A 15,285-nucleotide genomic window follows, 5' to 3' on the forward strand; every position below is an offset into this window, starting at 1 on the left:
GAATGTCTTCGCGCTGCTTCGACGAAGTCAGCCTGCGCTGCGTTAATTAGTTTGGCGTTGTCAGCTATTACACGCTTTTATTGTCTAGTTGACACGCAATTTCTTTAGTGAGCTTTGTTTTTGTTTGTTTTGTGGGTGTGTAAATTTATTTATACCCCCCAAAATAGTCAGAATGTCTTTAGCAAATTAAAGCATGACCTCACGCAATAAATATTTTATCGGCAAGCAATGTTTTCCTCTGCCTAAATACAAGGTAATATATAGTAAAAAGTAAGACTTCGAGCAGGTTAGTAGTCAAGAGCAAGCTAGCGGTTTAGTTTTGTTATTAACTCTACGAAGTCCAGTCCATCAAACTAAAAGTCGTTAAAATTGAGAAAAAAAGATTTAGTAATTTTTGAGATTAAAATAAAAACCATTAATTAATTTTGTAATATTTACTTCGTTTGATATTTATTTATTTGGTAAAACTATTCTCTTGCTTCTCGCGAAGAGCTGTTCAGCCACTTTCTTATACAATAGATAACCATAATTTGGAACAGGTATACAATTTCGTGGACCTTGGTATCACAATGGATCCGAAACTTAATTTTAATCTTCCCATTAATGTGAGAGTCAACAAGGCTAAAGGTGTACTTGTATTTGTGAAACGATGGTCAAAAGAATTTAGTGACCCTTATATCACTAAAACCCTGTTTACAACATTAGTTAGACCGATTCTGGAATACGGTTCGGTGGTTTGGAAGCCTAGGTATCAAATTTACTCAGACAAGATAGAATCAATTTAAAAACATTCCTACTTTTTGCTTTAAGAAATTTCCGTTGGGATTCTCAATATGTATAACCGTCCGCCTTATACGAGCCGATTAAAACTTATTAATCTTTCTACACTTGTCAGTCGCAGCGAAATGCTTGGTACAATTTTTTCGGTTAAATTACTGACAGGCTCAATTTCAAGTCCGCTTCTTCTGGGTGAAGTTAGCTTTAATGTTCCCTCCCGTGTATCAAGACATCCCCTACTTTTGAAAACTTGTAAAACTAATTTTGAATTACATGAGCCACTGCACTTATTTCTTCTTACTCTGTAGAACAATTTAAGTTTTTTAAAGGGCTAAATAAAATAATTTTATGCGCTAAATTTTACTAAGAGTCACCAAAAAAAGCAATCAATTGTGATGATGTGGAACGGTATCCGCTAGGGTCGACTAGCACGCCTAGATGGTAACGTTTCGGTATTATTTCATTCGAGTCCCTTAAACTGATGTTCCACAGTGTTATCTGATCGGTGATCATTGATCGATTTCTCTAAATAAATACCGTGTAAAAAAACACTTACATATATACACTACAATAAAAGTAGAACACAAAGAATTGAAAGCATTCTCGATCTCAAAAATAAAGAAGTAAATACTTATAGAGCACTGTTCTTGACGATCTCTTATGTAGACTGCGTGATAATGTATTTAGAAAATAGCTCACGAAATTGCACGGTTTCAGCTATCTAAATAAAGGAGTTATTAAGTAAAAGCTCTCGTATCTGAGCAATCAGTTATATGGGAGCTATAAGTTAAAGTTCCCGATTATTGTCGTTTTCACTGTTTACATCCTATTAATAATAACTAAAAAAATAAATAGTGCACAATTTCATGTACCTATCTGCATAAATGTAGGAGTTATAGCGCAAAATCTCATATATATGTATGTTGTAGTGGTCCAATTTCGCCGGTTCCAACAGATGATTAATAGATTATAAGCAGACACCCGCTTACCAAATTTTAGTCTGATATCGCGGAAAAATGGGGGACTAAATTGTGTGCATACAGATAGACAGACGAGCATGGCTAAATCGACTCAGCTTGACTTCTGATCATTTGGTAATACTTTTAAATAGGTCTTACTCTTAATCTTGTGGACCAAAGTTATAATACTATTTTATGTTCTTGAAAGGTATAAAAAGCAAGAATTATTATTATTTTTACTTTTCAAGAACCGTTTAGTTTTTCGAAATATACCAATTACCTTAGAGCTTCGAATTTAGCACCCTCAAATACTTATATAAGTATTTGTATTAAGTACTTCCTAAATACTTCGAATCTTATTACCTTGGTTTTCAGCAAATCCTACACAACCGTGTTTTTTTTTTTTAATTTAGTTTCTACGCATCTCTAAATAAAGCATATGGGTATTTTAGTACCCATACAGCAGATACTTTGAATACAAAAGTATTTAAGTATGACCATCATTGGTAATATAACTAAATTACTATACCATTTGCCTTTCTATGTTGTAGAAATTTGTTGCGATCAAATTAATTCAGTTCAGCAATTCTGCATAAAATCGGAAACCTTAACAATTAATAAACAAACAAAACAGAAAATTTTACCAACTCTGTAATTACTGAAAAGAATACTCAAACTATTAAATGGCCACGAAAATTTCATCATACTAATGCCTCTTTGTGTTTATTTATTTTTTATTTCAACTTAATTTTTCTTCAATTATTGTTTTGTTTTTGTTTTTTGCGAATTGTATGCATCAGCTTTGGGAAAGGGCTTGTGTTGTTGTTAAATTTTTTATTTCTTTCTTTTCAATTTACTCGTATTTTATTTTGTTTACCTCAATATGCTTTTTGTTAGTAACTGTTTCTCGTTTGCTTACAATTAATTTTTGCATTTGGACACCTTTTATCTTTGCATTTTTAATATTTTATATTTACTACGCAGTTTATGCAACACAATACATGCTTATATACATACATATAAATATTTTAAATGTAAAGAAATTCGAACCCTGCTGCTGATGCATACATTTGTAGTTGCAAACAATTTGTTTATATTTTTTTTAGCGATATGGAATTTTTGCGCATAAGCAAATTTTTATTATTATGTATTTTTTTTTAAGAAGAATATTTGCGCATTAATTATTTGCAAATCAAGTGACCAATATTTATGTTTACGTTGTTTTTTTTTTTGAAATTTGAGTACTACTAAGTCACATGTTGAACATTCCTGACCACAGGCAATTACATACATACATAGTTACTTAGTGTATTGCAAATTGTACATATGTATTTTCTTCTTACTCTACTGAGTTAAAAATTGCACCTTTAGCAATCTATTAAACATGCAAAAACTTCCAAGCACAGTATTTTGCTGCCAGTTTCTTTAACATGTGATAAATATTTAATTTGGAATCTTTATTTTTTGCGCCATATATTTACAGGACAAAAGTCATAACGTGGCAGAAGGGAAAATGGTAACTAAAAGAAATAAAAATATCTAAGCGTATAAGTGTAAAATTTTTAAATTTAGTTGTTTGCTGATTAGTGTACGTACATATGTATGTATGTGTAGTTTAACGCCTAGACATACGGTTTTAGAGTGTTCGAAGAACTTTTTTAATATTATGAATTCTGTTCAAACTATGTACAAGGAAATAAAAATGAATAATAAAAAAAATATTTAAATATTAAAAAAGTATACATAATAATAAAAAAAAAATAAAGAATTACAAAATTTCAAATTTAAAAATAAAAGATATAGAAACTAACTTAAAATAAAAAATATAGATATTTGTAATACGGTAGCTACAAAATTAAAATTAAAATATAAAGCTATAAAAATTGCTATTAATAAATTTACAAAATTTTGAATGAATTCCAAAAGTTATTTAAAATAATTAGAATTGTGCCTTTTTTGGAAAATTAAAAAAAAAATCAAGAATTAAAAAGCTCCAATTCCCAAACAGGCTTAAATATATTAACGCTCTTTAAACATTATGAAGCCGTATTTCCTGTTTAAAAAACTAACCCTGGTTACTAAAAATGCTAAAAATGCTAAAAATAGATCTTAACGACTCCATTCCTATGGGAAGAATCGTGTATCCATTGATTTCTTTAAAGACTGCTTGTAATCTATAAGTACTTTAATTAAAAATGTTGAGAGCGAAACATTTTGTTGAGCTTTTTCGATATTTGTCTTGTGATGCAAATAAATTCAGTTTAATTTGTACAAATCAACGAGTTAATTAAAAAAGAATACAACCAAAACTAAATTAGATTATATTAATTTAAATAAAAAAATAAATAAAGCAAAAAATAATAAAGTTGAATAAAATGTAAATAAAAAATACTAGTTAAACTAAATTTTAAATTAATTTGTATTATGTGCTTAAAAAATTAAAGTAACCTAACTTATATAAAATAAAACACTTTAATAAAAAAAAACCAGAAAAAATTAAAATGAAACAAATTTTATAATTAATTTGAAAATTAAGTAATTGAAAATTAAGTAAACATAAAATAAAATATAATACAAAATAAAATAAAAAATACATATAAAATTAACCTTTAATTTCTTTTATGAAAAAATAATTGTTTAGGAAATGCAAAGCTGGGATTAAAATGTATAAACAAGTAAAAATACAAATAATCAAAAAAAAAATACATGCAACTTAATACAAATTAGACTAAATAAAATGAAAAAAAAAAAATATATATATATATATACATAATTGCAATTACGTTATTCAAAAAAAATTTAAATTGAAATATAAAAATATAATGAAATAAATAATCTTAATTAAACAAAGAAGACGCATTCACTTAAAAAAAATGTATTAGTAGATATTAAAAAAATAAAGAAAATAAAAAATAATATAATAAATGAAACAAAGAAATAATAAATAAAACAGAATAATGAAAAAATAATAATAATAAAAAAAGAATATGTACACAAAAATTGGAAAATGGAAAAAGTAAATGAAATAAATTAAAATTTCAAAATGGGATGAATTGTAAAGTTAAACAAATACGTAAATACTTATAATTTAGTTAATGTATATGTATACATAAATTTAATTTATTTAAAAAAATCGAAAATTAAAAAAAAAAACAACATCATTTCTCACCAGTTTTCGACGTAGTGCATTTTCGCTTTTTATTTTCCTTTACTAAATGCCACTGAATCGCTAACATTTACATATAAAATATACTAACATCACTAGAATACAAAACGCTTTATGCCATAACTCCAACATAATACTCCAGCAGCATAAAAGCATAGCACACAACAATTTATAAACACACTTTTTATTGTTTCTTTTTTTTTTTCAAAAGCAAAAGAAAACTAATGTCGATTTCGTTTCTACCGAAAAATGCAACCTTCTCTTTGCCTACTATGCACAAACACTAAGAAGAGGGCGATGAGAAGACACATTTTTTGTAGAAACGAAAACGCCATAAGTTTACAACACAAAAGAGATATGTGTTCACTTAAGCCCAAAAAAGGCTCGCTAACTTCTAAAATATCAGACATTTTTCTATTGATTTGCCAAAATTCGAGTTGCATGTTTTCCAACTTTTTTGCGTCTAAAAGAATACACCAAACTTATTTTTATTTGCATGCATTTAAGCGTTAAACGTCTGTAAAGGTTGTTTAATTGCAGAAAAATATTTCAGCAACATCTTTAAAAAATATTTTTTGTTTCTCTAATTCTCCATTCAGGTGCTTCACTTATGACAATGCACATCGCAATAGCACCGCAAGTCCCACACCAGACATCAAATTGGATTTGGATGATAATTTGCTATTGTGTACCGATGGCACGCGCGGCATGCAGGTGAGTCGTGGAGATTTAAAAAAAAAATTTTATTAAACTAAAAACTCTTGTAACTTTCATTAGTGCCAATATTCAGCAAATATTTTGGATGATCCCGAATTGATTGCGGGCAAGCATCGTACATTGCTCACGTTCACTTCATATATGACATCGGTGATCGATTATGTGCGTCCATCAGATTTGAAGAAGGAATTAAATGATAAATTTCGTGAAAAGTTTCCACACATACAATTGACATTGAGCAAGTTAAGAAGGTGAGTTGGGGTACTAAAGGTATTTCAATTTATATGAAAGGCAATCGAAATGGATTGTGTGATTATTGAGTGTGGATACTTAGGTCGTCGGTTTTATTTTGGTTCGATTCCCAGTGGGCTTAGGAGAGTCTTAGGGCTCTGGCTGCTGCTTATGAATTTCATTTGAATATCTTCAGTTTCAGAAGCCACTTAACGTTCTATATGTTTACTCTTAACAAACTGAAACACATCGTTTTCAGTACCTACTCATTACTCCGGTTCAATTCCCCGCAAAACTTGCTAGCCAATAAATCATCTTTCGCTCTCTTACGGGCCTCTGGCCAAATTATAAATCCCCTTTACTAATTCAAAACCATTTATATATCTCTTTCCAGCATCAAACGGGAAATGCGTCGCATCAACAAGCTGGATAGTCGCATCGATTTGGTCACAATATCACAGGCATATGTATACTTTGAAAAACTAATTTTGGGTAATCTGATTAATAAGAGCAATCGTAAGCTATGCGCTGGCGCTTGTATGCTACTCAGCGCTAAAATGAATGATGTCAAAGGAGAAGCGCTGAAAAGTTTAATTGAAGTAAGTATGAATGAAGTTGCAGTCCACCGAATATCGAACTAAATTACTATTCCTCTCCATACGCAGAAAACTGAAAATGTATTTCGTCTCAATCGTAAAGAGTTAATCGCATCAGAATTCGTTGTACTTGTGGCATTGGAGTTTAGCTTGCATGTGCCAATGCATGAGGTGTTGCCGCACTATCAACGTTTACTATACGAATCCTAGAATTGGCCAAAACGCTTTGCCGAAAAGCGCTTGGTAGCGGTGACATCGCATTATTATTTTCGGCGACGGAAAAGCAGCAAAAAATAAGTATGAATGAAGGCATGAGGTGGAAGAAATGTGAAATGAAGACAATTGGAAGCGAGTAAAGTTGGAAGACGCTAACTGAAGATGAAGAAGGCAATAAATTTGATTAAGAAAATAATTAAGATAATAGCGATTTAGTATATGAAGTAATATTGGATTTTAGAGCAAGTCATTTAGTGGAATAATATTGAGAGAGATAGTTTGTGAGCGCAGGTGGCGTAGCTTGCAGCAGTGGGCTTTTGAAAAGTATGCAGTTATAAATCGAGCCCTAACCGCAAAAGTAACGTAAACGACATTTTATTAAAATTTTCTTTTTGATACAGAAATGCACCAAAAAATAAAATTTTGGGAAAAATTCGCTTAGGTTTTTTTACGGTTAGTGCTCCTAATTTCTACAAATAGCAAACTTTAAGATTTGATCGTAAGAAAAACTAAGTTTTATCAAAGAACGAAATTGCTATACAATGATATTTTGAAAACGTAAATTTGTACTTAAAAGACACTTAATCTGAAAGCTGACGAGAATAATAATGTTTTTTATAACGCATAAATTAGTTAATATGTGTCTAGAATGTTAGCATTTTAGTAAGCATTATCGACTTTTTGAGCAGAGCAAATACAACTTTAACATTGGCTGCAATTAGAATAAGAAGCTACACTTTTCTCTCACATTGCTAAAGCGAAAATTTTAAGCGTAATTGACAACATTTAATAATACGTAATTGTGCACCCACATGCATCTATAAAAATATTCAGCGAAGTTTATATGATTAGACAATGCAAGCGCTTTTAAAAAGTAAACGAAACTCAATTAAAAAACATGCAATACAAATACTTTTGAAAAGTAAACAAAAATTTAAATAAGGAATGTAAAATAATCGGTGAAAATTAAACGAAATTTTTATAATTTGTGGCATTAATAAAATAAAAACAATACATATACATATAAAATACTTAAATATTAGCTAAATAGATAAATAAAAAATAGGTATATTGAGCAAAATATGAATATTTATGCAAAACAGAAGGAAAATTTAGCAAAGAAAACCAAGTTAATTTCTCATAAGCCTGTTTTGAAAAAAAGGATTAAAAAAATAAAATTGTAATAACATTCATTAACCTTAATATTGAAATTCCACTAGACACTGCATTGACGAAAAATTTTTGCCACTTAGTTCCTTTTTTATAGTGAAGAATTAGCTCAGCATTGGAATGCAAGTTAAATTTGCAGTATATAAGTTGGACTTAGAAAATGTAATATTGATGAGTTTCGGGTTGAGAAAAAAGTCATTGTGTATTTTGGTATGTTTTTCAAAGCCAAAGCTTCACATAAAACCATTTCTCATTTATGTTATAAAATCAGGACGAGCACTGGAAACATTTTTTTTTTTTAATGATTTTCAAAATTTCTGCAATCTCTTGCCTCATGTAACGTGGGTATTACTTGATCAATACCTTTATTTTTCCGTTGTTCCTCAAACATTTTTTGAGGAATGATCCTGGAGTGACAGTCCTTGGCCAGATACGAATGTGGGTCGGACTGCGGTCAGTTTTTTTCGCCATCAACCTTGGTTAGCCTTCATTACTGGCTAACATCTTTCATATCAAAATTACAAGCTCTAAATTTCTTGAACCAGTTTTGGCATTGACGTTGTTTTAGAGCACCGCCACCGTCCATTTTACGCACGAAAGTATAACAGCAAAACATGGCGAAAATTCAGAGTTTCGTCTTCCACTTTAAACTTGTTGTAAAATCTTCAAAACTCAATGACTTTTTACTCCACCTGGAATTTAAATGATATAAGTACTTTTGAAAAGCGCGGCTTCGGCAATAACAATTTTGTCATTTAATGTCAAGTGGATGTTGTCCATGGGTCTTACTATGACTTGCCATATAAAATATATAGACTTTCGCGTTATTGAATCGCAACCATATCTCTTAGCTTCATTTTAAATTAGTAAAAAAAGGCAGCCGATTAAATTAGGCTTTTACATTTCCCTAAAAATATATCTTATCTTAGGCACACGTGGAAATAAAAAAATTCAAAAAAAAACTTAATAAGTAAATAAAAGTATAGTTTTACATTTTTGCATATTATTAATATTTAATACACCTAATAATGTTATTAAAAATATGCACTAAAGTAGTAAATATAATCACATACGATATTCTCTTTGCTAGCCTAGAGTTTACTGGCAATGCTTACATACATATATATGAACGATATCGTATTTAATGCGAATATACTACATACATACCTTAAAGTATGAGACGATGTTTTTGATATTTGTACTTATTTAAGTTGATACAAAATAAAATAAAGTCTGCAAAGCTTGTGCGTGAGAACTTGAGTGTGAGCACTACTTGCGAAATATATATGTATTTGTATGCGTGTAAGAAATATTTTTGTAGTTTAAGTTTAATGCAAACTAAAGTTCTTTGTTCTAACCCAAAAAAAGCAGAAAATTCCATATGTATTAAATACATTAAGTGTAAACCAAAACACAAATTAAAGCGTTTTAGTCTTAAGTTTAAGCTCGTATACAGTTTTTGGGTTTTGGTTCCAATATTTAGCTTAGATTTATAAATTTGCAATTGCCTTCAAATACCTATGTATGCATGTATGTATGTAAGTTTTCCTTTTTTGCTCAAACACTACTTATTTTATGAAATGTTAATCTTTTGTATACGAAGTTATTATTTTTTTTTGTTTGTTTGTATCAAAACCAATATTTATTTAAATAAAAAGACATTTGTGTATTGAAAAAGTATATCCTTTTGGAATTCTGTATATTTGTAAACTAAGGACGAACTAAGTATCGAATCAAGGGTTCTTTTCTTATAATTTAATTATAAGTAGCTTTTTATTTAGCGGTTCGACTTGGCTTCAATTTTTATAATTTCTTTACTTTGTTTTATTTATTACTAGTTTGCCCTTCTCAGCTTCGCTGAGTGTATGAAATTTCTGTAATTTTTCTCAACAAACTTAAACTCAAGAAACAACAAGAATAGTTTTTATATATCCCGAATGGTTATCTCTGGAAAAAAGGCCTTATCCTTCAACGAAATGGGCTTTCCAAGAAACGACTTCAAGTTGGAGGATATTGCCTCCTGGTAAGGCGCCACTAATGGCAGTTATAACTATGAAGTACTGGAGACTTTGTCAACTTTGGACTCAGCTCTCTCGACGAAAAAAATCACGCTCTACAAGCGCAGAATCGAGGACGGCGTTGCATAAATATGAGAAGGCTTTGGGTTCTTTCGAGGGAACTATTCTATGCAAGATTTAGAGGTCTTTTGGCGTGAGCAACGGATACGAAAAAGGATGAAATGACGAACAGCATCAGCTGTTTTAATGACATAGACAATCAGCCTCATTGCGTAAAATCATAGACAGGCGGCAGCCTTAATCCGGATCAACTCGTTAATTCGGAATTATCTCGGAAATTAACTGCAGTTGATCCGGATTAAGTCCTAGAGTTAATTGCCAAACTTAACTCGTGTCAAGGGAATATTCGATGATAACACTGACCAAAACTCAGAGAGCGTGGAAAACGGCGAAAGGTCGAAACTAACATGGCATATACCTTTTCATCGGTAATGCAATCTCCATACTAATTCGGATAGGAATAAAATTATAATTGAATAAGAACATATTTGAATTAATACGTTAACTACATTACCGACGACAAGGTGGAAGTCTATGCTAGTTTTGTGTTCTAGGCTCCCTGAGCAAACGAATACGTAAACATAGCAGGCAATTAATTCATCCGCGGTAGCCGAGTGGTGAGGCTGCGTACTACAAGCCTGCAGGTCCCAGGTTCGATCCTCGGTTGGAGAGTTTGCCAAAAAAATGTGTTACTTAATTTTTTTCTTAATTTTATTTGATATATATATATTTAATTTTACTTTATTTTATTTCCGTTTGTTTTATTTGATTCCATGTTTTTTATTTTATCATTAGTTAATTCAAGTTTTTAGGGTTTTAATTTTACTAAAAAAGTCAAAAACAACTTTAAAAAACATAGAAGTTATAATTGAATGAATAAAAAAAAAATAATATTCTCGTAAGTCGTAGACTACATTGTATGACTCGACAACATTGGCATTGCCTAGTGTGGCGCCGAAATAAGTAAACGCCGAAAATCCAGTGTTGCCAAGTTTACACTCGTAATTAGCTTCATAGTTAAACGCATGAAAATACATCTATTCCGTTGTCTTGGCCATATTTGACGCATGGATAACGATGCACCAGTGAAAAGATCGATCGACTCGACACCCATGTGTGGACAACGAAAGCAAGGGTGTCCACGAACAAAATAGAAGGACCACCCTAATCTTCAAAGGGTATTGTGTAATTTATTCGATTGTTATATTGTAAAAACCTTCGTTAAAGAAGCCGACGAGGGTGTTACTGCTCAGCAATTTCTGTTAACCTGACATTAATATAGTTAGGCCTCTTGGCCTGTCGATAGGTTAGAACTTCTCAAAGGGTTTCTATTTCCTACAGTTGTATGAGATGGTTCATACAAAACTTTTCCATTTGATTTTTCAGCGCCATAACGGTAAATTTTGTGGTATACTAGGAGTATTTTGGTATGGAAAATCGGTTTATTTACAAGGTATCCACAATTACAAGATAGCACGGCATTTAAGCGTTTAGATGAGTTCCCTTACCATTTGCAGCCGATTCCAAGCGAAAAACGCTGCTCCGCCTCGCCAAGTGTGAACTGCCGTAGTACCGCCTTGCTTCGCCCGGAGCCGCTCGGCTCGGCACCGCTTTCAGTATGTACGTACCCAAACCGTCCTACCAGTGGCTTTGGCAGGAAGAATGCTCTTTTGCTCTTACGGGAGCTCTTCCTCCCGGTTTGGGAATGAAGAGTTTTGACTATTTTCCAGATTTGTGGAATGTATGTATATCAAGCTGATGCTGGCTCTTTAGACCTTTTATAGCTATAATATCATAGGCTCCCTTTTGAAGCATTATCGGTGTAATGCTGTGTGAGACATGGAATTTGTATGGTGAAAAATTATTGAATGAGAATTTTATTCTTTTCTTTATCTATGTATGTACATACGAGCGAGTGCAGTAAAACTTTTGAGGATTGAATTAGGCTCGCTTCAGCCTATAACGTTGGCTTCTGATCGCAGCCAGTGAAGTGAAAATTTATGAGGGTTTCCACCGATTCTTCATTCCTCTTATTCTTCTCCTCTTCAAATACTCTTCCAATGCGACTTGGACGGAACTTTCTACACTTCCAAGTTTTAAAAATAAAAAATTAAAAATGCAAAAAAAAATAGAAATTAAGCTGATTACATGCGCATAGTTTTAAATATGTGCATATGTATGTAGTACATTAGTCCGTACCAGAAAAAGTTTGCCGTACACCTTGGAATTTTAAGTATTTTTGCAATGCAATTTCGAACAAAAAAAATGCCGAACGCAGCGGTCGGATTTTTTTTTTTTAATTTTTCGTCATATCTTTGGCATTTACACTTGGATGATATATAAATGTTTTCGTCTCGAGGAGACATTTTTTTTGGCTACCAAATTCAGTGATCCCAAGTATCCCATTCTAGTACTTACCCACCAGATCTAAATTCTTATAAGCATAATGTACCACACTAATGTCAGTAAATTAGAAAATCACCAAAAATCATTAAACTTTTGCTAAGGAAGTATTTCGATTATTCCAGTAGACTATTTCAAAAACAAATTATTGCCGTTTGTAGATGTCACCGAAAAAATCCAAAGGCAACAGTTTCGTTTAAAACAAAATGGTTTTTCGTAATGGCATTGCAAAAATACTTTAGACTTAGAGGTATACGGCGAATTTTCGTTTGTTGGCCAGTTAGGTGGTACGGTCTAATGTAGATATGTATGTATTTATGTACTTTGTGCTCCACTGCATTTACATACTTGCTAGTTTGGGGCATTCAAAATCAAAATGTGAAGCGAACGATGAGCCACTGAGCTCCACAAAAGTATAATGCATACATATGGATATGTAGTATGCATACATGTATGTTTGTATAGAAGTGTATACAATCGTGTGTAGTGCTCATAACACTTTTAAAATGAGAGGGGAATGACCGGGGAGCACGGCTAACGCCAAGCAAATGCACAATGAAATTTTTGTTAACCGAATTTTTGTGATTTTTAATATTTTAATATTAGTTAGGAGTGTTTTTTTTTATGCTTCACCTGCTAAGATTACTGGGACCCGGGCTGCTAAAGCTAACTAATCCGTCTCATCGAAAAAAAAAATCGATAAACAAAAAGTAAGGAGAGAAGCCGACTAAATGAAGCTAACGTACATACATATGTACATAAATAAGTATATTTACATGCAAATGTGTAAACGCATTAAATTTTCTTTTGTTATTCGAAAAGCACAAAAGGTTTATACTTTTCAAGACGAAAGCTAACAATAAACCTTTTAAAGAACGCTACGCTTGACCAAATGATTTACATTTGTGCGCATAATCGGTAAGACCTTCCACAAACACTCAACTGCTTGCTTCAACAATGATTCCGATAAATATTTACGTTTTTTATGAGTATCATCAATCAAAAATCAATAAATTATTTTCGATCGATTATTTGTCATTTGATTAGGCGCACAGAAAGCAACAACTGCTAGTTCCAACCACACTCTGTCCGGTATTGTAATACGACCCACGTATGTATGTATGGTATTATGGTCGACAAATTTGGTCGTTCTAACGCCGTGCGGCTGACAAAGCAACTCTCGAAGCATTTCAAAAACAAGCAAACAGAAGTGAAGTGGTGCCCGCGCATTCCTGCTTTCATGGCTTATCGAGCAACTGCTTGGCGTTCTGGCTAACAACTTACATTCACACATATCATTCAGAGAGTTCAGCAACCGTCTATCTGTCTGTCTGTCTAACTGACAAATTATTAAATGCACCGTTTCGATTCACATACATTCATACGCGGCTGCGACTTCTCCTCTACAGACCCCACCTTTTGTCTAAATATCCCCTGCCTTGTGACAACACCAAGAAATAGTTTGTTGAACTGCAGCGCTTATAATTCTATTGTACTGTTTTTTTTTTTCAGTTTCCCCCCATCACTGACTTGTTGCATTCGCTGCTTCACCAAATTCGTAGGTCTTTAACCTTTTTCGTCAGCGTCAGTTCTATTGTCGCTCTGGTGGATTTTATGTTTTATTTATTGTTTCACGTAATCCATTGTATTTATTTGCCTTTCTTTGCTTGATTTGTTGTCTCTTGTTTATAAAGTGAATTTTTCCCCATCGATATTTCCTCTTATCGTATTGCACTGATAAGCGTCGCAACGTCAACAAACTGGCAGTAGGTTTTTCATTGCCCTTAGCTCTTCTGTTAAGCTACATCAGTGTTTACTTTAACGAATACTCATAGGCAGAAAAATGCACCCGGCGCTTAATATTGGCCGCCACTGCTGTTGTGTTTTGGCCGCCTGGTATTCTGCGGAAAAGAGTCGGTTGAAATAATATCACATGACTGAGTGACTGGGTGAGTAATTCAACACATAAAATACATATGTGTGTATGGCTAACTACACTTAAGAGCGAAATACACCACACAAGCGGCTTGTCAAACATTCTTCAAACCTACTTTTCCCATTTCGCCATACACCATGCAAACATGACTCGTTCAAGCAAAGAATTTTAGTTTTCTTCCAGTTCGCAATGCTAAATATTATGGTTTTCTTTCATTTTCCTCTCTTACGTCCTTACTCGGTGAAAATTTCGTTGCGAATGAGGCGATTTTGCTATACACAACGCAAGCGGTTTGATCAAACATCAACATGGCGGCCAGAAAATCAAAAAATTTTGATTTTTGCTCAAATTTCCCTCAAGCGGTTTGTCAAACCTTCAAACACCCCCATACACAGCACAAATGGCTTGAAGCAAAGGGAAATTTCGCTTGGTTTGTCAAGCCGCTTGTGTTGTGTATTTCGCTCTTTAGAAAAAAAGTGTGCCGCGCCCACACAACGGATGTGAAACTGCCTTTGATTTATTTCTAGTTCGTTTTTTAACCAAAAGATTTGTATAGCTGCTAATATAAAGAGTTACTCGACTTCTACGGATTAGCTTTCGAATTCGTCTTTGTTTTCGTCACTATCTTCGTATTCGTCACAGAATTCGTATTCCTCTTAGTCTTTCTTTGTTCCTTTTCGCCTGGTATTCGTATTCTGCGTATTCGTTTTCGTATAGATATGTTGTTTCATTAACCTTTGCGTTCGTCTTCGTATTCCTCTTAGTATTTCTTCGTTCCTTTTCCCGTTGTCTTGTCTTCGTCTTCGTATTTGTCTTACTCTGCGTATTCGTGTTCGTATATGTGTTAACCTTCGTACTTATGTACGTCTTCGCCTTTGCATTCGTCTGCCTAATCGCCTTCGCATTCCTTTTAGCCTTTCCTTTTTCCTTGTCGTATTCGTATTCCTCTTAGACTTTCTTTTTCCTTTTCGACTTGTATTTGTCTTCACCTTCGTATTTGTCTTCTTCTGCGTATTCGTCTTCGTATATGTATCAA

At 32.6% G+C, this 15,285-nt stretch overlaps 1 protein-coding gene across 3 annotated transcripts in view; it reads left to right on the forward strand.

Annotated features, from left to right (window-relative positions):
* Positions 1-7,531, forward strand: part of LOC108364291 (CDK5 and ABL1 enzyme substrate 1) — a 54,958-nt gene extending 47,427 nt beyond the window's left edge. The window contains exons 5-9 of one of the 3 annotated variants that reach the window (XM_017617908.1): positions 3,220-3,252; positions 5,502-5,616; positions 5,680-5,870; positions 6,245-6,453; positions 6,516-6,587. In XM_017617908.1, the coding sequence (XP_017473397.1) occupies positions 3,220-3,252; positions 5,502-5,616; positions 5,680-5,870; positions 6,245-6,453; positions 6,516-6,523 (556 nt within the window). In that variant the 3' untranslated portion in view covers positions 6,524-6,587. Of the gene's footprint in view, positions 1-3,219; positions 3,253-5,501; positions 5,617-5,679; positions 5,871-6,244; positions 6,454-6,515 lie in introns of all 3 variants that reach the window. The other 2 variants (XM_017617906.1, XM_017617907.1) reach the window with 2 other exon arrangements.
* Positions 7,532-15,285: the final 7,754 nt, after the last annotated feature.

Source organism: Rhagoletis zephyria, unplaced genomic scaffold (genome assembly GCF_001687245.7).
Source record: "Rhagoletis zephyria isolate East Lansing unplaced genomic scaffold, Rhagoletis_zephyria_1.1 Rzeph_scaffold_01517, whole genome shotgun sequence".
NCBI lineage: Eukaryota > Metazoa > Arthropoda > Insecta > Diptera > Tephritidae > Rhagoletis > Rhagoletis zephyria.